The 27,734-nt window shown below is 53.2% G+C and overlaps 2 protein-coding genes and 1 long non-coding RNA gene across 7 annotated transcripts; 1 reads left to right on the top strand and 2 right to left on the bottom strand.

Moving 5' to 3' along the window:
* Positions 1–3,345: 3,345 nt before the first annotated feature.
* Positions 3,346–16,410, top strand: LOC140265259 (uncharacterized). The gene is made up of 4 exons (XR_011906222.1): positions 3,346–3,446; positions 7,220–7,375; positions 16,062–16,181; positions 16,282–16,410. It is a non-coding gene; the product is annotated as an uncharacterized lncRNA (long non-coding RNA).
* LOC140265258 (ciliary microtubule associated protein 1A-like) lies at positions 9,534–12,484 on the bottom strand. 3 transcript variants are annotated; one of them, XM_072361173.1, is made up of 7 exons: positions 12,261–12,419; positions 11,957–12,086; positions 11,514–11,714; positions 11,033–11,134; positions 10,570–10,691; positions 10,262–10,402; positions 9,534–9,704 (listed from the first exon to the last, which is right to left on the bottom strand). In XM_072361173.1, the coding sequence occupies exons 2-7, from the start codon at positions 12,072–12,074 to the stop codon at positions 9,621–9,623; spliced, it is 768 nt and encodes a 255-aa protein (XP_072217274.1). In that variant the 5' UTR covers positions 12,075–12,086; positions 12,261–12,419; the 3' UTR covers positions 9,534–9,620. The 3 variants fall into 3 exon arrangements, with proteins under 3 accessions (XP_072217274.1, XP_072217273.1, XP_072217272.1); XM_072361172.1 differs by lacking the exon at positions 9,534–9,704 and having other exon boundaries at positions 10,070–10,402; positions 12,261–12,484; XM_072361171.1 differs by lacking the exons at positions 9,534–9,704; positions 12,261–12,419 and having other exon boundaries at positions 10,070–10,402; positions 11,957–12,182.
* Positions 16,411–16,964: 554 nt separating the features above from the next.
* Positions 16,965–26,145, bottom strand: LOC140265256 (uncharacterized). Of its 3 annotated transcripts, XM_072361170.1 has the most exons (18): positions 26,009–26,145; positions 24,780–24,964; positions 23,682–23,938; positions 23,020–23,124; positions 22,535–22,631; positions 21,938–22,009; positions 20,504–21,265; positions 20,048–20,201; positions 19,598–19,854; positions 19,312–19,397; positions 18,524–18,821; positions 18,353–18,409; positions 18,131–18,187; positions 17,936–17,995; positions 17,794–17,858; positions 17,491–17,566; positions 17,282–17,328; positions 16,965–17,190 (listed from the first exon to the last, which is right to left on the bottom strand). In XM_072361170.1, the coding sequence occupies exons 7-18, from the start codon at positions 20,588–20,590 to the stop codon at positions 16,989–16,991; spliced, it is 1,446 nt and encodes a 481-aa protein (XP_072217271.1). In that variant the 5' UTR covers positions 20,591–21,265; positions 21,938–22,009; positions 22,535–22,631; positions 23,020–23,124; positions 23,682–23,938; positions 24,780–24,964; positions 26,009–26,145; the 3' UTR covers positions 16,965–16,988. The 3 variants fall into 3 exon arrangements, with proteins under 3 accessions (XP_072217271.1, XP_072217270.1, XP_072217269.1); XM_072361169.1 differs by having other exon boundaries at positions 17,936–18,187; positions 24,780–24,878; positions 26,009–26,143; XM_072361168.1 differs by lacking the exon at positions 26,009–26,145 and having other exon boundaries at positions 17,936–18,187; positions 24,780–25,994.
* Positions 26,146–27,734: the final 1,589 nt, after the last annotated feature.

The raw sequence follows: 27,734 nt of genomic DNA, 5'->3' as shown, positions 1-27,734 counted from the left end.
AGCAAACCACCTTCTTTCATCAGACCAAGTTTTCAGTTCACTTGCAGTGCCACAGTGTGTGTGTGTACTGATACATACGTACCTTTAAGACTCCTATGGACTCCCCTTTCCAAGACTTCCTGTTGTTCAGTTTCTTTGATTAGCTCTCTGTAAAAGGAAATAACATTCGGTCTTTATTGCCTTGATTTGTTACTCTTTATTTCCATCAAGTAACTCAAGTTCTGCCTACTGATCAATCCAAAGAGCAATCAAAGATTATGAATAAGGGTCCCTTGGGAATTCACAGAAGTTGTGGACGCACCCTCTCTGGAAATGTTCAAGGCCAGGCTGGATAGTGCTTTGGGCAGCCTGGTCTAGTGGGAGGTGTCCTTGTCCACAGCAGGGTGGGGTGAAATAAGATGATCTCTGAGGTTCCTTCCAACCCAGACTGTTCTGTGATTTTACGATCTTTTAACTTTACTTAATATCACATTAAGAATAATGCTCGGAAATGCCCAACACTCACCAGGAAAAACTCATATTAAAATGCTGTGTGGTTGTTTGGATATTCCCACTCCTTCTGCATTCCCAGCTTTTCCTGCTGCAGTTGAGCTGCTGGAAGTAGTAACTACTTCTGTCTGCCCCCTGATGTCTGTTCCTGATACAGGACGAACAAACAGATTTCTCCAACCTGTTACTTCATTTCCATTTAAAAAGGTCTAGTAAGCTTAATGTTGTTGTTGTCGTTTTGTTTTGTTTGTTTGTTTGTTTTCCTGTCATGAGATATGTATGTCTCACGCTCATCAAGGTATATGGGTTTGGAACCACTGCGTGCTGTTGTTGTACTATTTCATTAATTTTTCTCAAATCTTGCACTAATCGGTAGGAAACCTCAGGTTCTGTTTTACTGGCAAAATGGGGGTATTGAAAGGTGACAGATGTGGTTCCAGCAACCCATCCCTTAGTAATCACTGTTTTACAGGTTTAAGGCCAATACGTCCCTCAAATGGAACTGGATATTGTCTCTGTCTTATGACTTCATGTTTTTCTTGCATTTTTATTTTCAAAGGGGTTATTTTTAATCCCCCTCTATTTCCGACTTGGACCCAAACCGCAGGGTCTATCTCTCTCTCGTCTGCCTCAGTTAATACATTCACTGATACAGTAATCCCACCTTGACACGTTGTTATTTGCATTCCCAGTTTCATCAGCTATCCGCAGCAAGTTGGTCCCTGCATCAGGTACGTAGAATAATTGTCCTGCTATTGCTTTAAACACGAGTTTCAGCTCGATACTGTCATCCCAGTTCCCTCTACCCCCAGTTATCTTTAAGGTCTCATTTGTTAATTTGAGTCCTGAGAGCTCAATGCCTTGGTAAGATTCGGGGACTTGGGTACTGCCTCCCTAATCCCAGCCATTATTATGTCTCGCCGATCTTTCATATTTTGCCGCTGTTGTGGATTATTACCATCCCAGTTGAGGTCTTCCACGGGCTATTTTTGCTCTGCTGGTACCACTCCAGGACGCCCTGGAGGGTTATTTTTTTCCCACTCTTGCGTAGCTACTCACCTAATCATGCCATGCCTCTTTCTTCTCCAGTAAACAACAGAATAGACATCAGTTCCATCCACGAGTACAAATGTAGCCCCAGAAATTGATCAAATTGTTCTGCTACTCTTAGAGGATCCTCATCCGAGGATTTCAGTTCCTTCTTAAAATGTCTAACTTCTCCACTAGTGAGTGGGGAGTTGAATAGTTTACAGCCTATTTGTCCTTGTCCCAGCGGGAGCTCCCGTAAGGGGTACACTGAGGTGCTGGTACAGCTGGTGTCTGGGAAAGGAAAACTTTGCATATCACTTTTACATACAGGGTCTTGCAAATGACACCTGGAAGGAGGTACAGGCAGGAGGCCCAGCACCCTGCAACCTCCAGGTGAGTGAGAGCAGCCAAGGATTCCTTTGGGATCTGCAGGTTCGTAGTGTGGAGCATTACGTGGAGGAACATCTGAGTATAGAGATGATGGCAGAGGTACGGAGCTAAGCATCACAGAGAGGCACAGTCACTCTGCTTGTTTCCCAGCACAAGACAGAAACTAGGAGCAACGAGGAAAAAGTGGACGCATTCTGCTTCCCTCTTCTGTCCCACACCTGCCCTGTCAGAGGGGAGGAACAGCCACGCTCCCACTGAGACGTTCCTCTCACAGCCAGGCAGCCTCAGGTTGGAGAACTGCTGGCTGCAGGATGGGAAAACCAGTTGCAGGAGTGCATGTACACAGGAGTGTGCGGAGGAGCGGGGTAGCAAAAGTGTGTGAGTGCATGTGTGAGTGTGTGCGGGGATGGGTGGTAAACGTGTGTGCATGCATGTGCGGAGTGCAAGGATGGGGTTGCGCACATTCGTATGAGCAGAGGGGTGTGCAAAGGGGTGGGGTTGCACATGCATCGGTGGGTAAGCGAGGAAGAGGTGGCACACGTGTGTGTCCCCAGGAGTGCTCAAAGGTGTGCGGTTGTACATGTGTGTAGATGCAAAAGCGTTCCTGGATGGTATTTGCACGTGGATGTGCAGAGAGTTTGCCAGCATGTGGATGCATGTGCATAAGCAGCGTGTGAAGGGATGTTCTTTCACGTGTATGTGTGCAAGGATGGGGTCGAATGTCAGGGTGTGCACCGTGCATTCATGTGTGCAAAAAGGTGTTTGCAGGTGTACTGTTTGTTCTTGCACACTTGTGTGTATGCACATGGCTGTGAGCAAGGCTGTGCAAGCCTTCATGCACGAGTGAGCGTGCACGTAGTTGTGGACAAGGCTGGGGTTGCAGACATGTGGGTGTGCAGGGGTGAACAAACCGGTGCAGCTGCACAGGTGTGTCCACGCATTGCAGAGATCTGTGCATGCATGAGGGAAGGTGTGCAAGGATGAGGTGGTACGTGTGCGTGTGTGTGTCTGTGTGTGTGTGTATGTGTGTGTGCAGGCGGGGAGTGCAAGACTGGGGTCGTGCCCATTTGCACGAGCACAGAGGTGTGCAAAGCAGGGGGCGATTGCTACTTGCAAGAAGCAAGCGTGTCAGTGCTCCAGTTGCAAGGAAGTGCATTGCTGGACCAGGTCAGAGCCGAGCCTGCAATGGCAGCCTCCTTTGCACAGCGCAGCGAGGGTGACGCAGTTGTGCTTTCTGAGCAGCTCAGGGACGTTCTGGACAGAAAGAGCCGAGTCCCAAGTGCCTGGTGTGAAGTGCTGCGAACATTGGGCTCTCTGGGCGAGCTCCGGGCTGACAGCACCGCTCCCCTCTGCCCTCGCCTGGGCCTGCTGGGAGCTGCAGGGCCTGCTGGGAGCTGCAGGCCCCGCAGGAACTACCACTCCCAGGATGCTGTGCGGCAGCTCCGGGCGCCGCCATGACAGTGCTGGGTGCAGGGCTGTGCAGGGCTGGGCCTGTGGGCTCAGGTCGCCGGCTGCTCCTTCCCTGAGCCTGCCAGGAGGTAAGGCACTGTGAGGATGGTTTGGGGGAGCGGTCTGCAGTGTGCTGAGCAGTTGCTGTGCTGCCTGGGAAGGACGCAGCTCCCAGCCCACGGCTTGAGAAGGGAGAGCAGGGCCCATGTCTGGGTGCGGCAGTGCAGCACAGGCAGGAGCTGCCGAGGAAGCATTTCTCTCTCGGGGAGCTCTGCTGGTTTTGCTGCTCCAGGTGGATCTGTGCTGGGCGTTCCTGGTTCTCCGTTGGCACTTTCTCCATAGGGATGAATGGCAGCTCCCCCTTCCTTCCCAGCAGTGCCTCAGCAGCTGTCAGTGCTCCTGGAGCCCTGTTCTGTGCAGCTGTCTGTGCCATGGCTGCACTGAGCAGCGCTCTGAACGTCTGCAGCTCAGTTTCCTTCAGACAGACACACAGACATAACCTTGCCTTCTGCCTTGCTTCCTCCTCTTCTCTGGGCTATTGGCTACAGTCCTGCAAGTTTTCTGTGTTCTCCTATGCTTTGCTTTGCTTTTCTTATTGTTGTTATCCTTTGCTATGCAACCATTTTCTTTCCTGTTTGCTTTTTTGCTTGTTTTCTGTGTTTTCGGTTTTTTCTTTTTTTCCTTTTTTTTTCTTCTTTAATTTTCTTTGTTTTGCATTCTTTTTTATTTCCTTCCTATTTTTTTCTACTTTTATTTTGTTTATTTTTCACAGCCGTGCTTTACTTTTTCACTTCTCTGCGTGGCTCTGCTTGGCTTTTCTCTGCTTTGCCTTGTGTTTCTTTTTCTTTCCTGTTTTTATTTTTCCCAACTTTCCCCAATTTCTTCTCATTTATTTTTTTTTTACTTCTTAGGCCAACTCTCTCCACTTTCCTGCTCTGCTTTCTGGTTCTGTATGGAGCTGTATGGAGCAGTGGGTTGTGACATGGTCCGTGTTCTCCTTCCCTCACTGTGCTGGGTAGCAAAGCTCTTTGTTTTGTTGTGTTTTGTTTTGTTTTGTTTATTTGTTTTGGGGGGCTGCCATGCTCCAAGCAGTTCTGTTCCTGGCAGTGAGGCTGCAGGGAGGTCGGTCATCTCAGCAGTCATTGATGGTGTAAGTGCTGCAGCTCTGCAGCCATGTATGGCATTCCTAGTGTGCAGAGACAGACGGGACCCAGAGGGCTTATGGAGGGGATGTAGAAGGGGGGGACATAGATTGGACTCGGAAAGAAGATGGAGGGGATATGGAGGAGACTAGGAAGAGGACGTAGAGAGGACATAGGTGGGACATGGAGGTGAGAGAGATGGGGCGTGAACTGGATAGAGAGGGGTGAGAAGGCAAGGTGGATGGTGGGGACAGGGGCACAGGTCAAGGGCCAAGTCCAGCTCTGCAACCACAGCAACCTGTCGGGGACGCCGGCCTGCGGCTGGGGCTGGAGCAGAGCAAGATGGAGGGGGGAACCCTCAGGAACGGAAAAAATCTCAAGATGGGGCTTTCTCCATCCCTCAGCCTGCAGCGCAGCCACACGACCTAGGCAGGCCTCAGACTCTGATCCTGCTGCTGGGTACTGCAGGGTGCAGCCTGGCTTAGTCCTTACTGCGCCTGGGGACTGATGGCTGTGTCTGGGATCGCAGTCAGCCTCCTCCACTACAGGCTGAGCCACTCAGCTCTCCAAGAATTCCCATAGCCTTTTCTCATCCCTCCGTTCCCACGCAGAACTGACTGAGGAGGGGCGGGGGTCCTGGAGAGGAGGGATGGGTCCAACGGTGGTGGCAGATCTGGGTCACTGCCCTTTCTGCTGCCCAGATTGCCCTGAAGGTGGGCCTGGGGGCCCGGGGAGGTGGGCTTTGTCACTGAATGAACGGCTGAAAAGAGGTATAGCAAAGTGAATGCAAGACGTTTAATAATTGAATGTACAAAACAGTAAATAAATGACAATAGCTTGTGTTGCCAGGAGCGCATGGACAGTAAGCAAAGTGTTGTGCAGGCAGGGAGAAATGAGTGCTGTGGGTCCTGGGGGCAGCAATGAGAGATGCTCCTCCTGCTAGTGCTGTTCCACTGGAACGTCCCTTTGTTTTTCTACTTCTGGGAATATTTGAACTGGTTGAAAGATGTCTACAGACAGAAGTGTAGCAAAGTGAATGCAAAACATTTAACAAGTCATTGAGATCTGACAGTGAAAGCAACTTTCTTTCCAAATATCTTATTTTCAGGAAGGAGGGTGGGACGGGAAATTGGTATTTCAGGGAGAATATTTCTTCTTTTTGGGAGCGGTGTTTTATGTGTTTTATGTCTTTTTTTGGTTTCCAAAGTGGCATTTTTTGTAGAAAATGGATTGTATTGGGATGAAAAGAGATATTTAAGGAGAAAATATCCAACTGGTGGCATCAAATGAATTTTGGTGAGGAAATGTTTTCTTTGGGAGATAAAAATCAGTATTTGTGGGAGAAAACATCCTATTTTAGGAATAAAAAGCAGCATTTTGTGTAGAAAATGTTTTATTTTGGGGATAGAAAGCAGTGTTTTGGTGAGATACTATCTTCTATTTGGTAAAAAAGATGATGTTTTGGGGAGAAAATGTCTTATTCTGGGGATATAAGGTGGCATTCTGGGAAGAAAATGTGTTATTTTTTGAATACTACACTTGATGACACTGTCTCCCATGCTAACCTCCTGCAAAAGCTGGCAGCCCGTGGCTTGGATGGGTACACTATCATCTCGGTAAGGAGCTGGCTGGAGGTCCGGGCCCAGAGAGTGGTGGTAAATGGAGTTAAATCCAGTTGGAGACCAGTCACGAGTGGTGTACCCCAGGGGTCGGTGCTGGGGCCTGTCCTCTTCAACATCTTTATTGATGACCTGGATGAGGGCATCGAGTGCACCCTCAGTAAGTTCACAGATGACACTAAACTGGCTGGGAGTGTGGATCTACCTGGGGGTAGCGAGGCCCTACAGAGGGATCTGGACAGGCTGGAGAGCCGGGCTGAAGCCAATGGGATGAGGTTCAACAAGAGCAAATGCCGGGTTCTGCACTTTGGCCACAACAGCCCCAGGCAGCGCTATAGACTTGGGGTGGAGTGGCTGGAGGACTGTGTGGAGGAAACGGACCTGGGGGAACTGATTGATGCTCGGCTGAACATGAGCCCACAGTGTGCCCGGGTGGCCAAGAAGGCCAACGGCATCCTGGCTTGCATCACAAACAGTGTTACTAGCAGGAATAGGGAGGTAATTGTCCCCCTGTACTCGGCACTGGTGAGGCCGCATCTCGAGTACTGTGTTCAGTTTTGGGCCCCTCACTGCAAGAGAGACATTGAGGCCCTGGAACGTGTTCAGAGAAGGGCAACAAAGCTGGTGAGGGGTCTGGAGCACAGACCGTGTGAGGAGCGGCTGAGGGAGCTGGGAATGTTCAGCCTGGAGAAGAGGAGGCTCAGGAGAGACCTTATAGCTCTCTATAACTTCCTGAAGGGAGGTTGTGGTGAGCTGGGGGTTGGCCTCTTCTCTCATGTAATCAGTGATAGAACTAGAGGGAATGGCTTCAAGCTGCGCCAGGGGAGGTTCAGGCTGGACATTCGGAAGTATTACTTCTTGGAAAGGGTAGTCAGGCACTGGAATGCACTGCCCACAGAGGTGATGGTGTCACCGACTATGGGGGTGTTCAGGAAACATTTGGATGTTGTGTTGAGGGATATGATTTAGCTGGGAAGTATTGGTAATGGTTGGACTGGATGATCTTCTAGGCATGGATGTAGTCCTGGGGCTGTTGAGAACTGGCTGTGTAGGGGACTTGGGGCGGCAGGGCGACTGGCTTCCATTTTTCTCCATTTGCAGGCATGGATGAAGATATCATCATCGACATCTTGACCAAACTAAATGTTTCCCAACGTCAGCAAGTTCTGATCACCTAAAAGGTCTACGGAGATGTGTGAAGGTGGTTGTGTCACTTGGGTGAAAAGTGACAAAGGACCCAATCTCCATAAGAGAAAGGTTGGTGGAGAATTTCCTTGACCTAGGTTGTTTTGTTTTTGTTCAGTTCAGAGCAGCTGATGATGCAAGGAGGGTTAGAGCCTAAAGAGAAGAGGTGAACGGCTCAGTTCTGTCTGTCCTGGAAGGCCGTACCTTCTGCCACCTCCTTCCTCCTCTCTTGGCTTTCTAGGATTTGATTGGTGACTTTATGTGGTTGCTGAGTGGGAATTTTGAGAGGGTGATGGTTGGGATGATGACTCCCACCACCACGTCTGATGTGCATGAACTGAGGAGGGCTGTGAAGGTTTGGAAATGTTTCTTTTGTATTGCTGAAGTTCAGGCCAAGGACTTACTGCTTTACTATGAATGTCTTCTTAATTTATTATTAACTCTTAAAGAGACCTGTTTGCATGTCAGGAGCGGTTGTTGGTATCTTAAATCTTGCCTTGGCGATTCCCTGGGGAGCAGGAACAGATGAAGGCTGCCTGATGGAAATTCTGGCTTCTCGCACCAGTGAAGAGATTCGTCTCATTAATGAGAACTCCGGGCTTTATGAGTAGTGCAAAAGGCCGGGCCTTGTCCTGCTGCCTGACAGTTAGTTTGTGTGTGTGCAGGCAGGTGTGAGGAGGAAGGAATCTGGGGAGCTTGTAGGTGTGGCATGTTGGCCAACCTCGCTGTGGCTGAATGTCCCGAGAAAAGCTAGACTAGAATTTCACCAGCAAATGAACTGATGTAAATAAATTGGGGAGGAGGGAATGTATGTGGATGATGCCCCTGCTCAGCAGGATGCTCGGGTGTGTAGGAACGTGCTTCCTTGCAAGAGCTATCTGTTCTTGTGCATGTGATGTGTGGTGAAGAGAAGCCAACCCCTGAAATGGGAATAAATGGGTTCTGGTCTTATTTGCAAGTCTCTAATGAGAAGCCTGTAGGTAGACTGGTTACTTGGAAAGGGCAATGACATTTCAGCTGTGAGTTGCCATGCCTGGTTGGTGCTTGTAGGAAAATATCCATGATCTGGACAAGTATGTTCCAGCAGTTCTCTAGCACCAGTGAATTAAAGATCTTGTGTATACCCAGTCTTCTCCATGAGCCTTACTTTGTCTGTAAGTGCCTGTATGAAGCAGGGAGAAGAAATGGGGAATGAATGGGGAAAAGGAATGGGGTTGGTACTGTGTGATCTTTGAGCTCTCTTCCAACCCAAACCATTCTCTGCTCCCAGCTTCACACCTACTGCCTGCCCTTCTCTGTTCCCTGCTCATGCCCTCCAGGCTTTTCCTCCCCTTGCTGAGCAAGGCCATGCCCAGTAGCTACCCTTGATCCTCCTCCACCCTTTGCCTTCCTCCACACGGATGCTTGTTTCTGGCACTTCAGCCCGCTGCCCTGCCCATGTACCTGATCTCTTGGGGAGACAGCAAGGTGGCCTGGAGCGGCCCACAGCTCCTCCCGGGCTTCTCAGCTTTGATTCAAACCCAGAACCCAAAGGAGTTCCTCTTACATTCTGGCCCAGATTCTTCTCCCATGCAGCTCCTGTGGCAAGCAGGGGCCCAGCTCTTCCCACATTCCTCCATTCCTGCAAGTTTGCTTTTTTCCATTCTTTGCCTTGCTTTGCTTTGCATTCCTTTGTTGTGCTATGGTTAGCTTTCTTACTTGCCTTCTCTATATTTGTTGCCATCTGTTGCTTTTTATTCTCTTTTTGCCTCCGTGTTTCATTATTTTCCCTTCAGCCTTTGTTCCAGGAATGTCTTTACGGCCAAGCCAGGTGTTGTCACGGGTACAGGAAATGCTGCCGGCCATCCTGTAAGCTGGCAGATGATCACCAGCAGGTGTTTAAGTCACCCAGCCCCAGGCATCTCACTGACATCTACCTGATGGCGCTGGAAGGGCTGCACTGCCCACACTGGCCTCCCTTTGCTATTTGCTGCATTGATTCCTTACTTCAGCACGTGGCAGACCTCAGTAATGCAAATGACTGATAAAGCAAGCATCAGCGGTTTGCAATGCGCTGATGTTAGAAAGGCTTCAGGGAGCAGCAGCGCATTCCTGTGTGCAGCGGTGAGGAAAAAGGAGTAACAAGAAGGTATACATAAAGGTACTAAATTAATTTATTAATGACTTACTCCTAACACTAACATCTAACAGTATAATGGGCAAAAGCCCAACTGGATGAAGGGAAATGGAATCAGAAGGAAACCGGCAGTTGGCTGCTCTTTCTTCTCCTCCCCTCCCGTTCCAGGAAAGCAACCACGGCCTTCCAGACTTTGCTGTCTTATTCCACGATGAGAGGGGTTGTGTAGAGGGAATGCTGGATCCCAAAAGTGGAGGCAGGTGCCTGGGGCTTGATCAGCGTCACCTGGGAGGGCAGAAAGGAAAGGCAGATCAGCAAGGGCCCTTCTTTGCTGCCCTTGCTCCCTGCTGTCCTGCACCCCTCCCAATCCCAGACAGTCCCTGGTGCCTCACTGGGAAGGGCTGAGCGCCAGTGCAGAGTCGGTGCAGCTCCCTGCTAGAGCAGAGCTGGCTCAGGGAGGTGTGCTGGCCTTACATGTGCTCTTATGGGCCCCTCCTGTCTCAAAGAGGGCTGGCTGTGCACCTGGGACCTCACAGCTAACTCTCCTATGCTGGGGGTGTGCTGCTTGGAGCCCCTCTGAGCTGCATCCCCCCCGAAGAGCTTGTGAAAGACCAGCACGGCCCATTGAAGGGAATAGGTGCAGAGGGAGGAAAAGCTGCGTGCTGCGCTGTTCCTCACTTCCTCTACTTGGAGGTGGCACGAGGGCAAGGAGCAGGCCTGCTGTCCTGCACTTGGTTCCTGCAGCCAGAAGCTGTTTGGCTGGATGAAGCCTCAGGGAAAGGGGGAGAGGCATGAAGGCTGTGCTTGTGAAGCAGAGGGGAAGAGCTGAGCTGAGGCCTTACCCGGCCTACGCTGTAGTCTGCTGGCCCGGGCTTCACTGCTTTGCCCTCTCCCTGTTTTGGTCGGGCTGGCATCGTGTATGCGGGCGCCCTGGTCTTGTACACATCCACAGCCACTCTGGGGAGCGCCGCAGGACCTGGAGTCTGCAAGAGAGGCATGGCCACACGGGGCTGGGGTCACATTCAAGGCTCTCTCTTTCCCTGGAAGGCTGCATTAAGCAAAGTTGCAGCAGGGTTGGAAGCCCCTGTGGCACAGGGAGAGCAGCCCAGGTTCGGATGCTAACATGGAAAAGAGGAGCAGCAGAGCTCACCTTGGCAAGGTCCTCATCAAAGCGACCGCGCTGGCTCCTTCCCCTCATGGAGTAGCAGGGGCTGGCCGATGTGTAGGCTGTGTTGGGCCCCATCAGCCTGGGCAGTGTGTAAGTGCCAGGACCTGCAGGAGGAGCAGCAGAGAGTGTGTGTGTGAGGGGATGGAGGAGATGGAAGCAGCAGCGAGGGGCAGCCTGCCCAGCCCGCTGGTGGGAAGTGGAGGGACATCTTGCCCCTCTGCCAGTTCCTGCCTCTCCTCTGACACAGGGCCAGTGCCAGCAGCTTCGAGCATGAGCAGCTGGAGACGCTGCTGGCCGAGAGGTGGTGGTCATGTAAGAAAGCTTGTGGCCCAGCGCCGCATCTTGCCGCACAGGCCATGCAGTAGGCCCTCTGCTGGTGCTGAGCAGCAGCCCGTCCCTGGAGGATGCTCAGGCTGAAGGGTCTGCCTTTGCCAGGGTCACGTACCTGGAGGGCGGTCTGTCCGGAGGGGCTCCCGCCGGAAGGCCATGGACTGCACCGGTGGGCACTTGAAGACGTGCCTGTTGGCAGCTTCGGTGCGGTAGTCACCTGGGACAGAGGACAGGAGGAAGAAAGCTGTGAAGGGCTGGTCTCCGTCTGCAGCCAGAAAGGGTCCTCTGAAGAGCTGCAGAATTGCTGGGGGACACAGGCAGCATGCGGGGACACTTCTCTGTGCCCCGCCACTATGTCCTGCCTTGCTGTCCCTCCTGTCAGCCCCCTGCTCCTTGTTCTTTTCAGACATAGTGCCTTGTGCCCTGGGCCCATGGTGCTGGGCAGCTGTTCTTCTCCGAGGGCATTTATCGCTGCTCAGAGCAGCTCATGCTCTCTCAAAAAAGACCTACAGCTCCATCAGGGCGTGAGCTGACCCCGGGCAAACGTGCTGCGTGCTCGTGTTGTCTGGGAGAAGTGCTGCAGCAGTGCTACTCACTTGGTCCGGGGGTGACGGTGGTCTTTGTCGTGGGTCGTCCCCGGAGGTGGGTGCCTGGAACCACGTACTTGCCATTCCTAGTGATGGCCGGCTCCACAAAGTAGCAGGGACCTGGCCCACAGCTCTCTGCCGCAGGCCGTTTGGTCCCTCTAAAGGTGTACGCGGGGGCACGGTTTTTGGTGGGGCTGTGGCCCACGTAACCTAGGAGGAAAAGCAGAAGAGAGCACACCCCTGTGCAGCTGCATGTTTCCAGCTCCTTTGGACCCAGACCAGAAGCAGGCCCCTTTGTCCTTGGGTCACAAGGAGCAGCGCCAGCAGCATTGGCCTTCCTCGGCCAGGCCTGGCTTGCAGCTGCGCCAGAGAGCCAGGAGGCTGTGACAGAACGGGGCAAGGCTGGGGAGCTGCTCTGCCCCTCTGACCAGCCCTGGGGATGGTCGCTGTACCTGTTGTCCCCGGGATGGAGTACTGGGGCCCGGGGCTGGGGAACTGGGCCGAGATGAGGCCACGTGGGCGATGGGGTCTCCAGGTCCCCACCCAGGCTCCGTCCATGCTGGCAGGCATGTGCCTCCAAACCTAAAGGCAAGAGCAGAGCAGTTCCTGACGGGGGTTCCTGAGCAGGAAGGGCCGGCAGCAATTTCTCCTGCTCACTGCCAGTCCTGTGCTACACGCCCCTCACACACACTGCAGCCAAACTCGCATCCTGCAGCTGGGCTCTGCAGCCTGAAGTGTGCAGGAGCTCTCCCTCACCTCTCTGAGCCTTGGAGGACGAGCGCGATGAGGCTGAGCTGCTCTGCTGCTGGGGCTGCTCTCAGGCACAGGGCACGGCGAGCGGCTGCGGGCAGCACAGCTCACAAATGAGGTGCCTGGAGCCAGTGGCCGGCTGTCCTTGGGGAGGGCCCAGCGTCGTCATGGCAGCGCACTGTGACAGCACACAGGCTCCGGGTGATGCCATCCGTGCTGTGACATCTGGCTGGCCTGGAGCCATGCCCTCCACGCCTTCTCGGCCTTGCACCCCAACCAGTAAGAAGTCGTAGCTCACACTGCTGACACCTGCAGATGGACCGAGCTCTTAGTTAGATCACACAGCAGAGCTCAGCTTGGTCCTGCTGGCTGTTCAGATTGGTAGTTTTTCTCTCGTTTTCTTTTTAATTGTTGGATTAACACGTGTGAATGGGAACTGCTGTGCAGTCAGGATTGGTCAGTTATGGAAATGTCACATGCCCAGAAGTGTTATGAAAACGTTTGTCCAGGCAGTGAGAGGTCCTGGTGGGACAGAAGGTGCAGCAGAGATGAGAATTACCTTTAGTGAGGTTGGAAAGGAGGAAAAGAGGAAAGAATGCAGCAAAAAGGGGGATAGATTTATCTCCAAACAATTCAGTAATCTATGCATAACCTGTCACGTGTGATGTCTGCATATTCCCCTAGAACATGCAACAATTTTCTGCTGCTTGTTGTTTGGAGCTCTCCTATGGCTTGATCAAGTTAGTCTTGATGCCAGCCACGGGTGCACCTTCAGCCATTCTCAGCAGAATGGTAACAGAGGTTGCTCAAAGGGAGAGAGGAAAGGAGGAGCTAAACTGAAGCCAACACTTAGTTGCAAAGAGCTCTGCCTGCATTCCATGTCAGCACCCAGACATGAGCCGTACAGCCCTTGCTCTCAGCACACACACCTCTTCTCTTACCAGCTGCTTGCATCCCTGCACAGTGCTGCTCAAAGCCCTCCTCCAGCTCTCCTTTCACAAAGCAATAAGCAGTCTCTCCCCAGCCATGAGCTCTGGGCTGTTTGATGCCTGTGCCATCAGCAGGACCTGCAGAACAAACCTTGGCTTCAGAGCTTGGAGGAGACAAGCGCTCTGTCTAGGAACATTCACCATCTGAAGCACTTGAAAGCAGCTGCTTCTTGAAAGCCCTGGATCTGTGTGACACACCAGGAGATGCTCAACTCAAGCCGCAGCCCTCTCCACAATGGAAGGGCTCTTCACAACATTTCCTTGGCTTGTTCCCACCCTTCCCTGCTCTTCTCAACCCTCTTCCTCAGAAGTGTCACCGAGTCACATGCCCGAAGCGCCAGCCTGGATGGTTTGTCTGGGGTCTCATCTTCCTGCAGCTCGGGCAGTGCAACCTCACGCTCGGCTTCCCCTGCTCCTCCTTCTTCATCGAGGAACTTGACCCGTCTTGTTCGGCCCAGCCCTTCTTGGTTATCCGTTCCCTCCTGGCTCTGCAGCTGGCAGCTCATCGGCTGCTCTGGGGCTGCAGGCACTGCCCGGATGGGTGGCAGAACACTGAAAGGACAGAGCGGGAGGGGTCCGCCTGAGTGGCTGATGGCTTTGGGGCCGCATCCCTCAAGGCTGAGCCAGGAGCCTGGGCTGTAATGCAGCCTTCCCCCAGACAGCTGACCGGCTGCCCCGGGGCTCTCTGCTGATGTGGAGAGGGGCCAGCCCTGTGAGCTGGGGGGCCCAGGGGAACCCTGCCAGGCCAAAAGCTGAACAGGAACCGGGGTGCCCTGCCACGCCAGAAGCCAAGCAGCCGGCACAGAGGGCCCTGCCAGACAAAAACCCGGCAGACCCAGGGAAGCCCTGCCAGGCCCCAAAGCTGCCAGGCCAAAAGGCGGCAGGCTGGCTGGGCGGGCCCTTCTGGGCCTGATCTTCTGTGCCCTTTGTCCGAGAAGTTGGAGTGAGCCCCAGGCCAGAAGTGGCTGCCTGGATGCTGTGTCTTGGGGCTCTGGAGACAGGCTGGGCTCAGCCCTTGAGAAAGATCTCGAATCTCTGATGAAAGCTGGCCGTCCAGACAGGGAAGCCCTGCATGGCCAAAACCCAGCTGGCAGACCCAGGAGTCCCTGCCGGGATAGAACCAGCTGGCTGGCCTGTGGGGTCCCTGCTAGGCCAAAACCCAGCTGTCCCAAGGCGCCATACCAGGTCAAATGCCAGCCGGGTGGCTTGAGTGGGCCCTGCCAGGCCAATAGCCGGCCTGCTGGCACATGGGGTCCCAGCCAGGCCAAAAGCCAGCTGGCAAGGAAGGCCCTCGGGTGAAAGCCATCTGGTCAGATAGTTGCAGGGCACCTGCCAGGCCAAAGGCCGACTAGGGAAGCCCTGCCAGGCCAAGAGCCTGCCGCCGGCCAGCAAACACTGGCAAGGCCAAAAGCTGGCTGGCCGGCTTGGGGATTCCTACCAGGCCAACATCCAGCCTGCCTGGGGCTCACTGCCTGGCAACAAAATGGCTGACTGACCCGCTGGGCCTGTGAGGCCAAAAGCCAGCCACAAATTTGGGGGCTACCTTGTCAGGCCTGAAGCTGGTAATCCGGTTAGGGGGGCCCTGCCAGGCTAAAAGCCAGCTGTCTGGTCTGGGGGGCACTGCCAGGTCAAAGGCCTGCAGGCCGGGGAAGCCCTTCCAGGCCAAAAGCCTGCAGGCCGAGGTCCCTGCCAGGCCAAAACCCATCCTGTCCGAGGCTCCCTGCCAGGCTAGAAGCCGGCTGTCCGGCCTGTGGGGCCTGGGTTACCTTGCATTCCCTGATCATAGTTAGTGAAAGAAGTTTTCCTCCTTAGATTGTTGCTGCTGCTCTTTGTTTCCTTGTGCCCAGCTCCCATCTCCCTACCCCTTTCCCTATTCCCTTCCCATTTGTCGGGGGCCCCACAGCCCTACTGCCCCTCTTCCCCCACCCCTGTCACGGGCAGATTGATCCAGATAACACCATGACAGAGATGTGTGTGTTTCTGGGATCTCTGTTCCACGTGGTTGCCATGCGACAGATGGCAGCAGAGACACCAAATTGGGTCTTGAGAAACAAGTCCTGTGGCGACATGGCACCCCAGAAAGAACTGAGTCTGATAATGGGACTCCTTGCAAACATTCCCTTATAAATACTTGGGCCAAAGATCATGGCACTGAGTGGGTTTATCATATCCCCTACCATGCACCAGCTCTGGTAAGACTGAAAGATACAATGGGTTGTTGAAAGCTATGCTGAAAGCAATGGGTGGTGGAACACTCAAGCACTTGGAGAAGAATTGGGAAGAAGCCACTTGGTTGGTCAGTACTAGAGGATCTGTCAGTCGTGATGGTCCTAGCCAATCCAGCCCCCTGCACACTGTAGAGGGAGATAAGGTCCCTGCAGTGCATGTAAAGAGCATGTTGGGAAAAGCAGTTTGGGTCCTTCCAGCCTCTGGAAAGGGCAAACCTCTCCCTGGAACTGCTTTTGCCCAGGGAGCTGGGTGCACTCGGTGGGTGCTGCAGAATGATGGGGATGCTTGTGTTACCACAAGGGAATTTGATGTTGGGGGAGAGCAGTCGGTAATTCTGTCTATATATATGCACACAGACCCAAGTGCGTAAGGTGTTTTGATGATGGTTTATTGGTGTGTAGATTTGTATATTAAGTAAGATGTTGTGATGTAAAAGAGCAATAGCAAAAATTAGCAAGCCATGACAGTCTTTATCCCTTGCCTTGAAAACACTTCCAGCTGTAGGGTTTTGTTCCTAAGCATCTCCCAGAGGCAAGGGGTCTTGCAAGAGTCCTCAGTCGCTCTCCTTGTTCCTTTGATTTTCTTCAAGGAGATGGCATGCAGGAACGACACTGATGGGTCTCAATGGCACTAATGGACTCAGCAGCTGTTTTGCAGCCTCCGGTGGAGCTCTGTCTGTCCTGGGCACCCCATGCCTGCATCAGTGTGGGTAAGGTGTGTCCTTCCTGCGGGGTGGGGCTTCGGTCTTTGGAGACTGACGTCTGGGAGACCCCATTTCATCCCCATTTTCCATCTCTATCCCCCTCCAGGGCTCCATAGCAGAGACACTTTATCTTTGCTGCAGCCTTCATGGATAAACTGCAGTGGGCAGAAGAGATGCATGCAGACAAAGCAGCAGGCATCTGAGTGCAGAGGGATGCTGCCCATCCTATTTCTCTTCCTATCTACGTCTGCTCTCACTCTGTGCTTTTCAAGGGGTGGATCTTTTCCCACCTCCTGAGCCTTCCCTGCTCAGCAAAGGGTCACAACCGCCAAAATGAGGGGAATAATAGGTATGTATTTATTGAGGGCTTTCTTAACAACCAATTGGAGGTAACATTGGCTAATGGGCTAATTACAATTAGATGCCGTTAGCATAGGCCACGGCTGCTTTGATGAGTCAAAGAATGAAAGAAGACCAAGAGAAAAGACAGAAAACGGGGAAGAAAACGAGACAGAGAGGCAGCAAAGCGAGGCGGTTCAGTGCTCGTAGATCCAGCCACGTCCTGCTGTCGGGTGCGGATCTTCAGTCTGATGGGCCGTTGGAGGTTTGTTGTTCAGCTGACAGCGGCTCCCGATGACAGTCCAGACTGATTTCCAACAAGTCCAACGTGGTGGCACTCAGCCGCCTGCCAGCACTGCCCCACTGCTGTGCCTGGGGGCAGGAGCACAGGACAGGCCCCTTCCATGGGGACAGAGCCCTGTCTCCTACCCCAGCACGCAGCCCCGAGCTGGGAGGGGTTATTGAGCTGGGCGGTCAGATGGGCAGCAGCCCATCACAGACCACACGCAGGGTCCTGCTTGCAAAGTACGCCACGGGAGCGTACATTGGCTGGGGCAGCACCCGCTGCAGGAGCCGATAGAGCAGCTCCTGGTCATAGTGCCGGGCGTAAAATAGGCCAGAGCCCAGCACAGCAACGAGCAGCAGCTGGAGGCAGAGCAAGATGAGGCAGATGGTCCTGTGGGGCAAAAGAGGGGTCCTGGCCATCAGCCCACTGATGGGAGCCCGGCTGCTGTTGGCTGGAAACAGGGCAAGGAGGGGAGACTCACTGCATCCAGAAGGAGAGCCCACGTCTCCTGGCCCGCTCCTTCTTCTCCTGTAGGTGAAGATGGGGCAGGGATGGTGGTCAGGGCCCGCTGCGCAGCAGGGCTTCATGCAGGACTCGGGAGCCCAGCAGCACAACGGTGCTGCAGGGAGCCCTGTCCCCAGGGAGACCTCTGTTGGATGGGGTGAGGGTGCTGTGTGTTCTGCCCCTTACCAGCTGTGCCTCCACCAGCTCCGGCAGCACAGCCCCAGGCACGCGCTCTACCTCCAGCTCCATCTGATGCTGCCGCCTGTGGGCAACAAGGCTTGGTTGGAGGCTGCCGGCCTCTGTCACCGCGGGGGCTCCCCAGCAGCGTGTGCCCACCCCAGGGCTGGGACGGGGCTGCTCTGCCACACCATGCAGGAAGCAGAGCCCCATCCCCAGCAGCGCTGCACCCATTGCTGCCCCAGGTGTGTCAGAGACCCCCGTGTGCAGGCGTGGGGTGCAGGGTCCCATGGGTGGCTCCCATGCACTCACCAGGCACCCTCCAGCTCCAGCTCCTCCCGCTCCTCTCGCAGGCGCTGTTTCTCCCGGCGCAGCACCTGGCAGACAAAAGGCTGAGCTCCATGTCCACAACACGGGGGTGGGCAGCCCCGCTCCCCTCGCCCCTCCACACTACCTGCATCTCCTCGCTCCCAGCCTTCAGCTGCTCCTCCAGCTGGGCAATGAGCTGCTTCTCCTGCAAGACAATGGGTGTAATGAGCGGTGGCTGCGTTGGGACCCATGGACCCGAGGGATGGGGACCGAGGTCCTCCTGCACAGCCAGAGGTGTGAGGATGCCGAGCTGTGAGGACGAGCCCTCACTGCCCCCTACCTGCTCCAGCTCCTCCTTACGGGCAGCCGTTCTTTCAGCCCGTATTTGCTGGGCGTCCTGTGGGAAAGAGAAGAGCAGCGGCCGTCAGGGCACCGGCGCTCCCACGGGGCTCCGTCCCCTCCTGCCTCCTCCATCGGGGCAAGCAGGGCCTGCAGGGCTGGAGCTGCAGACCCACACGAGGGCACTTCTCCCACCCCACCCCACACAGCAGCATCTGCTCACATTCAGCAACGACTCCCTGGTCGCGGCCGTGCGCTTCTCCATCATCTGCTCATGAGCCTGTGGGAGGGGAAAGGAGCAGCGTTGGCACCCGGCTCTCTGCTGCCATGCCGTGGGCAGGGTGCCCTCCAGCCGGCAGCTCGGCCCTTCTGTGCCCGTCCACCCAGAGCTCACCTGCTCCGGCTGCTGCAGCAGCTCCATGCGCTGCAGAGCTGTTAATGTTCCGCTGGCAAACTGGGCCTGCATTGCTGCACCACTGGCACAGCTGCTCGCAGGACCTGCACCGCCTGCAGAACGGGGCCGGCAGGTTCGGCGCTGACCCACTGCCCCTGCCCCACCCCGGGGGGGTTTTTTAAGGTCAGCGCGACATCGTGACGTCACCAGCACAGGAGGGTCCTGGGAGGTCACAGGGACAGAACGTGGTTTGTGCTGGAAGAGTCCAGGGGGAGAGGGGACCAACTCCATTGGAAACCTGGAAGCGAGGAAAAGGCAGTGAGCGGTGTGACAGTGCAACAGCAATCCTTGCTGCTCGCTCTGCTTGTCTGCTCACAGGCACGTTTTCATGCTGCACGAAGGCTTTCTAAAGCCGTTAGCAGGGTCACTTGGGATAGGAGGAGGGGAAACAGTTTCAGGCGGAAAGAGGGAAGACTGGCTTTGGATGGGAGGAAGGTTTTGGCTGGAGGGTGGTGAGGCACTGGGATGTCTTGCCCAGAGAGATGCTGGGTGCCCGGACAGGCATTCAAGGCCTGGCTGGAGCAGGCTCAGAGCAACCTCATTTGGAGGTAGGTGTCCCTGTTCCCCGCAGGGCAGTGGCACCGGGTGCTCTTTTCGGGTTCCTTCCTGCTCCAGTCATTCTGCGATTCTATGGCACATCCTCCTGGGCAGGACACTGACGGACACGAGGCACAAGCGCAACAGAATGAGAGCTGAGCAGCTGCATCAAGCAGCAGAAAAATACTCACTTGGGTAATACGACAAGGCAGCCAGAGGACACCAGAGAAGCCACCGGTGTCACGCGGGACACCCCCATGTCCAGCAGCGAGGGGGCCTGCAGGGGAGGAACAGGGAGGTTGTGGGATGTCCTGGTCATGGCTGAGGCACAGGGGACACGAGGAGCCCGAGGCAGGGAGAGCTGACAGCACCGCAGCACCTGCACGGCTCGAGCAGCTGCCCAGGTCCTGGTGGGCCGTGTGCGGGCTGAGTGAGGCTCACGGCACTGCCCGCGCTATGGAGAAACCTACAGCTCACCTTGCGGACAGCTCTCCTGAAGTTCTCTTTCCCCGACAGCGTCTCGAGGAAGTCGTAATAGAACTTCATTTGGAAGGTCAGCCCGTCAATGAGCAGCACTCCAACATCCTTCAGAACCACAGCCACGTTCTTCCCATTCTGCAGGCAGCTGGAGAGCAGCGACACGGTGCTTTGGATGCACTTCTGTGCTGTCTTCCAGCTCACAGAGGCGGCTGCGGCCACCTGGCTGCTCTTCAGGGCCTCCACCTTCCTGTCAACTGAGAAAATACCAGGGATGGGGTTGATGATAAGGTTGCTCTTCCACCTAGAACTGCTTCTAAGGGACATCATCCAGAACGGCCCCGCGTTTGGACGGGCTCCTCAGAGGGGGAGGTCTGCTTCTGAGAAGGGAGGCGGTGGCCCTGTTTGCCCCATCCATGAAGCCAGCAAGGGTTTAATCCCCCCTCCTACCTGGCAGGGACCCCCTGCAGGACTTGAGGTGGTGCACTGCAATGAGGTTTCTGGCCAGCTGAAACACGGGCCAGCACAGGGTCACCGTCCTGTCCTTCGTCCTGATCTCCTTGGAGATGATGTCAAAGGAGCCGAAGGTGGGAATCCAGACCCCCTGCGAGTGGAGGGAGAAGAAAGGACGGAAGAGTTAAGGGCTGGCTGGAGGAAGAGCTGGAGCTGGTCCTGTGCAGGGACAGTGCTCAGGAGCCCCCTCCTGCTGTTCAGAGGCACAAGCCAGGGCAGCGGGGATGGCTTTGGGGCTGCACAGCCCACTCCTTCCCCTCGCCCTTCCTCCCAAACGCAGCTCAGCAGGGAAACACGGGGTGAGTTTCCTGCTGTGTGTGCAGGGGAAGGCTCAGAGGAAGTCCAGGCTGAGCCAGACAGGGCGAGGAGGAACCCGACAGCCAACAAATGCACCTTGTGCACCAGGAGCTGCTCTCGAATGAAGGCGGCCACCGCATCCCAGACGGCAACTCGCTCTGGATTGGTGCCACAGTTTGACATCCGCTGAACAGCAGTCTGAGTCCCACTGGCACGTGAGCAGACTCCAGGCAAGGAAAAAACAGTCCAGCCACTCTTGAGTTAGAAGAATAGCTTAAGTGATGGATTTGCTCACAGTAGGCAGAGGACGGTTACAAGCCGGCTCTAATAACACTGCTGTCAAGAGGTGATGATGTTGCTGCAGCACTGCAGCTACTACTGAACTTCCCAGTACATCAGTAGCCAAATATGCTACTGAATAGGAAAGACAAAACTATTTTAAAAAAATCTCTCAGTCCTTAAGGACACATTCTAAGTAACAAAAGGTAAAACAAAGCAGAGCCCAGAGCTGTATTAAATCCCTACTCGGGTCACAATTCCTTTGTCGCCATATCTGATTGCTCTTTTGGTTTCTGAAAGTGCTCGGTAGAAATCCAGAGTTTACGTGGATAAAACCTCAGGATAACATCCATTTACTTACACGCTACTATTGCTAAATAATCCAAGTCAAGTCTACTTTACAAGGAAGTGTGCAACAAGCAGAAGAAGCGAAGAAGAACGTCACATTGAGTTCACGTTCTTCAAGGTGCAAATCGCAGCTATTCCTGCCCCAAACCTTCTGTTTCTTCAATTGCAAATAACAGCTTTTCCTTCAGCTGCTCCTAATTCTTCTAGGCTGGAAGCTGCAAGCGACTGAAACTGAAAAGAAAGAGAAACCTTAAGTATTGAAGAACAGTTTAGACCACCAAAAAAATCCACTAGGAACACAGGCATGTGAACTGTCCTGTTCAGAGGGATAACTGCATTTGTACCCTCTAAAACAGCTGTATCTTGACGTGCATTTGTCTGTGAGAGTTAAAGCACAACAAGCACCTGAGCAGGGATAACTTTCCAGAACTGGCAACGTATTTAGTAACAACTCTCACCTTATCTCTCTTCTGTATCTGAAATTTAAAATCTGAGCATCTTCACAAAGCACCAGCAGAACTGAGAAACTGAGCAGAAGCTACATTTCCTCCAGCCAAGAGGGAGCACGAATGCGGCTATTTGTTTTCATTGCCAAGATCAGGTCTGGTGATCATGAAAGATCGATCCCAGACTCTTTAGAAGAAAGTACTACCTTCAGTACTAAAAGTAGCTTTATGTTTTTAGTGGTGTGCAAATCCACGGCATTTACAATGGAATCAGCTCCACAACGAAACTGCTTTTCAGAAGTTCAACTATTACTCAGCAGAGCTTACTGCCATCACCCAGTGATTTGCTTTCACACAATCTCAGCCACTTCCATATCACACCCACTTCCTACAATCTGAAAGGAGATTGCCATCCGTAAGAACAGAACCACGGCAGAGTTTGATCCTTTGTACTTACCAGGAGTGACTTCTAGGAACCAGTTTTCCTTCCCAACTTTCTCAACGCAAAATTTTTGGGATCCGTTGCTCCCTGTACAAAAATCAAGCAATGAATTCTTAGGTCTAACTGCCTGTGTCTACCAGTAGGTAATACATGACAACAGCACGAGAAAGGCTCGAAAACAAGATTAGAACTACTTGCAGAGCACAAAAACATCTGTCTCTCACTACATCCCTCTGAAACAATCCACGTAGTGAAATGCAAAAATATGAAGCGGTTTTCAAAGAAACTCAACCACTGCATCACATCGTTGGTTTGGTACTGGAAGGAATCCCTGGAGTTTACCTAGTCCTTCCACTCTGAGCAAGCAGGGATACTCAGAGCAGGCTGCCCTGCCAGGACCACGTCCAAACCATCTACCAAGTCACTGATGCAAGGCGTGTTCACATTCCCTCCATCCCTTTTCCTGTCACAGCTCCACCCACATGCAAGACTCGGAAAAAAGATTCCAAATAAACTCATTAGAAAATACCCTTAAACACACAGCTTGGTCCTTATTAACAAAAAAAAAAGGAATAAACATGAGCATAAAATGCATTAAAGAGGGCTCATTACCTGTGAGGTCAGCAAATCCTCCGACTGGTAATCCACACGTTCCAGTAACAAACTGTAGAAGTCTCATTCTCTTCTCGTTATCTATATCTTTCACAAACTGAAAAAAAATAATTAACACTGATGTTAAGTTTAATATTGAGACGTTCACTTCCCCATCACCCCTCGGACAGCTGGATCAGCAGTTATCATTTCTATTTACACGGATCAGCAGTTATCATTTCTATTTACACGGATCAGCAGTTATCATTTCTATTTACACGGATCAGCAGTTATCATTTCTATTTACACGGATCAGCAGTTATCATTTCTATTTACACGGATCAGCAGTTATCATTTCTATTTACACGGATCAGCAGTTATCATTTCTATTTACACGGATCAGCAGTTATCATTTCTATTTACACGCTACGTATCTGTTGAGTAATTCTGACTGCTGCTCACTAAGCTGTTGCTGTGTTCTTATGAGGAAAAAGAAGTCTACAAACCTGCCAGAACCACAGCATCTGTCTGCTGGTTCTGGTATAACGCCGGTAGATGGTATGCCTCTGCCAGTCATTCGGATCCATTTCTTGCATTCCACACAGGAGCACCTTTAGGGGAGAAAAAGGGTCATAAACTTGGAAACTACAAGCTACTACTTTGCTTCTACAGCAAGACTATTGTACTTAAATACTACTGTACTTCAAAGCACCTGCATTATGCTCGTTTTTAATACTAAACTCTCAAACTTCCACAGCAAATAACAACATCCGCTCACAAAGAAAATGTGGAGAGGCCACAAAAGAGAAAACCCAGTCATGAAAATGTTTTTATTTAGACATTCAAACTAGGAATGTATACTTTGCCATTGCCTAACCGTACCATTCTGTGCTAGAAATACGATGTTCTGCTGCAGAGTATAATTTGGAGAGAACAAAAGCAGCTAAAACCTGGTCCACTCAGTAATTTAACCATCCACTGATATTCGGTTCTTATCTCCCTTGCTTTCCAATTGCTCACTCTTTAAACACACGCAAATCACATTGTCAAGGATTACAAAAACACCATTAGCCAAAAAATTTACACTGGCAGAATCTTAACGTTAGAAATGTGTCTAAGTTGCTTGCAAAGAAGAAAGCAAAGAACAACACACTAACCAAATACTCACTGATACAGAAGGCTTCTCTCGCACATCCTGAAAACAGAACCGCCAGCCTTAATGAACTCTGCTCTTCAGACACTGACTGAAATTGAAGGATTACGTGGAGCAGCCTGGATCTGGCAATAGTCAAAGAATCCTTTACCTCCAGCTCCTTAGCATCAAAGTACCGCAGACACTGCTGTGGCAGAATTGCGTTGAAGCCTTCAATAAAAGCTTGTGTCTGTTCCTCAGCGCCTCGGGAAAGTCCCCATTCTGCTACCAGCCTGGAAAAGACACAGAAGGATCATTTGAAACGGGCTACGCTAACCCAAGTTCATCTTTGTTAGTTTCTTTTATCATGAACCGTAAGCTGTGTTAAGAAAACTGATGGAAAGCTCTGGGGATAGAGCACTGTATAACTGTATTCTAACTGTATTCGCAACCTTCACTCTGCGCAAACAATTTTAAGTTAAAACCCTATGTTTCCAACCACTCAACTATGGAAAGCAGTTTAGGCTCAAACAGGAGGCAGCATCTACTCACTGATGACATTAACGAGAGCACAGCAGTCCCTTGCTATTCGGAGGAAGAAAAAAATGCAGAGCCGTATTCATCTAATATCTAATATCCTCCCCAGAAATCTCAGTCATTATCCACGACAAGGTAAAATCGAGGTCAAGTGGTACTGGTGAAGATAAGGAGGACTGCTAGCTTACCAAGAAACAACCACATCCATTTGGAAAGCTCCATATTTGTTTCTGTTAATCATGAAACTTTGCTCTGAGGTAGAAACTCCACTCTACATTAATAAAAGGGTGAAAAGCAGGCAGGAGACCCAAAGAACCTGAACCCAGGGAGAAGCAGATATGATGCTGAATTCAAGCCTATGCAAATGTCACCATTTCTGTGAAACCCTTCCAGATGACTCATGACAAAAGCAATTTCTGCTCCCTCATCCCTCAAAACCTTCCCACAAAAAGCCTTCGCAGGTCTGATGGTAAGAAAGAGGGAAATTCTACGGCCACAGAAATAAAGCGCGCAGAAAGCCCATCTGCTGAAGACAGAGGAGTGAGCCGTGCTTAACCAACACTGCTTCAGCGCACGCTTACAGTAAGGCACACCTACCTTGCGCTGGCCACGCAGGAAGCTCGTGATGCAGCTCCAGACTGCTCTCCTGAGGCCCAGCTTCATTTCACGGCCGCTCACGCTCTGCTGCTGGACATTCTGCAACGGAAAAGCCACCAGATGCAAATCCCATCCCTCGCAGATGGCATCAGACCTCCGCTCTCACGGCAGTCGCACTCACAGCTCTGCGGGAGAAAGCAGACGTGTGCTTACCGAGCGAGCGCTGTTTGCTGTCAGCTGCTGGTAAGAACCCACGCCTAACTCGACAGTACCAGCTATGCCTAACTCTACAATGGGAACAACCATCTACTCCTAACACTACAGCATGAAGAGGAACAAACTCCTAACAGGAAAACACCAACTCCTAACACTAAACCTACTCCTAAACCTACTCCTAACACTAAAACATGAACAATAACCTACTCCTAACTCGAAAACTAAACCCAAAAACCAACAAGAGAAACAGGGACTGGGACATACAGCGTAAAGATGGGACTGGGCGCCCACAGAACTTGGCTGCAGAAGAGGCCCGAAGGAGGAGCAGATGTTAAATAACGCCCCAGGGCGGGGGCTGCGCAGCAGGTAAGGAGCTCAGTGCCTGGACCAGCCATGGTGGAGCTGCGATGGTGTCGATGCGGGGCCTGGCGCGGTGGTGTGGTGCCAGGCCAGCTGAGCCGCGGGTGGATCCACCTCCATGGGCTCCTCTGGAGCTGGATCCACCTCCATGGGCTCCGCATGGTTGCTGGTCATCAGGCTGGTGCAGGCGCGATGGAAATGGGCTCTCTTAACCCTCCTCTGCCCGATGGTCATGGCGGGCCCCCTCCTCCTTTTCGCTTCCAGGGCCCCCAGCTCCATCCTCCCTCCTGAAACTGGGCAAACTTCAACCCTCGCCCTCTTCACTGCTGACATGGCTGTTATCTGCCACAGCTGTCAGATGCGAGTGCGTTGCGCGCGGCAGCGGTGACCAAGGTGACCAAGGTGGGGAGGGTTCTAAACTGGCAGCCGCACCGATGGTGCTGGCGTTCCACATAGGATGAGGAGGGGGCTGGAGGCGCCAACACAGCAGCAGAAACGCGACGTGCTCCCGACTGCTCGCACTGTTCAAAGCTCCCTCTCCCTCCCTCCGGCCTATGAAGGCGGCCCTTCAAAGCAACAAACACCTCCACGCCAAACCGCAGCCCAGACTCGTCCCGCTCCCCGCAATCCAGACCGAGTCCGTCCGTACCGACCTTCATCCACGCCCACCGCCCCGGCCAAACGCGGCACCGAGGCGGATCCGTTCCTTGCCTGCGCCGGCTCAGGCTCTGCCTCCAGGCTTTTGGGGCCGGCCGGCTGACTCCGCAGCGAGACCGTGGAGCCGCCCGGGAGCCGCCTCTGGCTGCCGGCAGCGCCGCGAGCTCCTCCCCCGGCAGCCCCTCCGTACCCCCGCACCGAGGCCCGACCCCGTCCGCAGCGCGCAGCCCGCTCCTCCCGGCCCCGCCGCGCCGCCATGTTGCATCGCCCCGGAAGTGCTCTCCGCCGCCGCCGAGCACTTCCTGTCACGTGGCTCAGGCCGGGCTGGGGGCGGCCCGGGGCCTGTTGGGGGGGGCGGCTGCCGGTAAAGGAGATCAGGTTGGTCCAACAGGAGCTGCCCTTCATGAACATGAAGAACAACAAAACAGCTCCTGAAAACGATGTTGAAAGCAATGGGTGGTGGAACGTGGAAGCGCTGGGAGAAGCATCTGGCAGAAGCCACTTGGTTGGTCAGTACTAGAGGATCTGTCAGTCGTGATGGTCCCAGCCAATCCAGCCCCTACACAGGAGATAAAGTCCCTGTTGTGCGTGTAAAGAACATGTTGGGAAAAGCTGTTTGGGTCCTTCCAGCCTCTGGAAAGGGCAAGGGGTGGAATGTCATCGTTTTGTGGTGCTGCTGTCAATATTCCACATCATCACATCATGTGCAGTATGGATCGTTCGTGCTTGTTTTAATTAAAAACAATTAGAGACAACCTGGATTTCTGAGCTACCTGTACTTTAGTAGGGGGGATTGCTAAATGGTGCTGCAGAAGCAGGGTACAATAAGGAGATCTGCAGTGAAGGGGTGTGCACAAAGGAAGCGATGGCAAAGCCTCGTGCAGACCTGAGGACTGCGAGGAGGGCGGCGTGGGGGAAGGTGCATTTGGGGCTGCAGCAGCAAAGAGGAGTGGAGAGGTATGCGGGGGGACAGGAAAGGGGAACGGGGGGAGAAGGAGGAGGAGGAAGGCGGTGTGGCCAAAGGGTGCAGGAGGGGATGGTGCATTTGCATGGCAAGGGGGGGTGGGATGCACACACGTATGCAAGGAGAAAGAAAGGAGTGGGGGTGTGAGAGACAGAGGGTGTGGGTAAAGAGGGGTGGGGGGGCACATGCATGCGAATGGGGGAAGGTGGGGAGGAGAATGTTCAAAGGGGGCAGGGTGGTGCACGTGGGTGTGTGTGCACATGGGTGTGTGTGCACATGGCTGGGCAGAAGGATGTGATGGCACGGGTTCGCGTGCACTTGGGGAGTGCAACGATGGAGCTGCACACGTGTGTGTGTGTGCAGGGGTGATCAAACAGGTGGGGTTGCACGTCTGTGTGCGTGTCAGTGTTTGTGCAAGGATAGGGTGGTACCGGTGTCTGCATGCATGTTGGGAGTGCAAGGAAGGTGATGCACACGTTTGTGTGCACAGTAGTTTGCAAATGGATGGGGTTGCAGACATCGGTAAATGCAAATAAGGGCATGCAAGGTTGTGTGGGCACATGGGTGTGCAAAGGAGGCATGGTGGCACCCATAGATGTCCACGCACATTGGTAGACAGAAGGACAGGGTTGCACACAAGTGTGTGTGCACAGTGTTAAGCAAATGGATGGGGTCATACAAGTATGCGCAGGCATGTGGCTGTGTGCAAGGATGGAGCTGCCCGTGTTTGTGTGCAGGGCTGTGCAAAGGTGTGGGGT

The sequence above is a fragment of the Excalfactoria chinensis genome, unplaced genomic scaffold (genome assembly GCF_039878825.1).
Source record: "Excalfactoria chinensis isolate bCotChi1 unplaced genomic scaffold, bCotChi1.hap2 Scaffold_81, whole genome shotgun sequence".
Lineage (NCBI taxonomy): Eukaryota > Metazoa > Chordata > Aves > Galliformes > Phasianidae > Excalfactoria > Excalfactoria chinensis.
Note: the sequence above shows the minus strand (reverse complement) of the source record. Positions and strands in the feature narration are given on the sequence as shown.